At 67.7% G+C, this 201-nt stretch overlaps 1 protein-coding gene across 1 annotated transcript in view; it reads left to right on the top strand.

Annotated features, from left to right (window-relative positions):
• The window catches only part of NPTX1 (neuronal pentraxin I), a gene marked incomplete at both ends in the record, with an annotated part of 509 nt that extends 364 nt beyond the window's left edge, over positions 1-145 (top strand). Inside the window, one exon of the mRNA XM_010187996.1 lies at positions 1-145. This exon is cut by the window's left edge and continues 33 nt beyond it. Coding sequence (XP_010186298.1) covers positions 1-145 — 145 coding nt within the window.
• Between the last annotated feature and the right edge of the window lie 56 nt (positions 146-201).

Raw genomic sequence — 201 nt, 5'->3', positions numbered from 1 at the left:
CTGGCCCCACATCTGCGTCACCTGGACCACGCGGGACGGCGTGTGGGAAGCCTACCAGGACGGCACGCAGACCGGCAACGGCGAGAACCTGGCACCTTACCACCCCATCAAACCCCAGGGGGTCCTGGTCCTGGGCCAGGAGCAGGTAAAGGGGCTGAGGGGGGCGGAGCAGGTTTGGGGATCCGGAGGGGATGGATGTGG

This window comes from Mesitornis unicolor, unplaced genomic scaffold (genome assembly GCF_000695765.1).
Source record: "Mesitornis unicolor isolate BGI_N332 unplaced genomic scaffold, ASM69576v1 scaffold40017, whole genome shotgun sequence".
Lineage (NCBI taxonomy): Eukaryota > Metazoa > Chordata > Aves > Mesitornithiformes > Mesitornithidae > Mesitornis > Mesitornis unicolor.
Note: the sequence above shows the minus strand (reverse complement) of the source record. Positions and strands in the feature narration are given on the sequence as shown.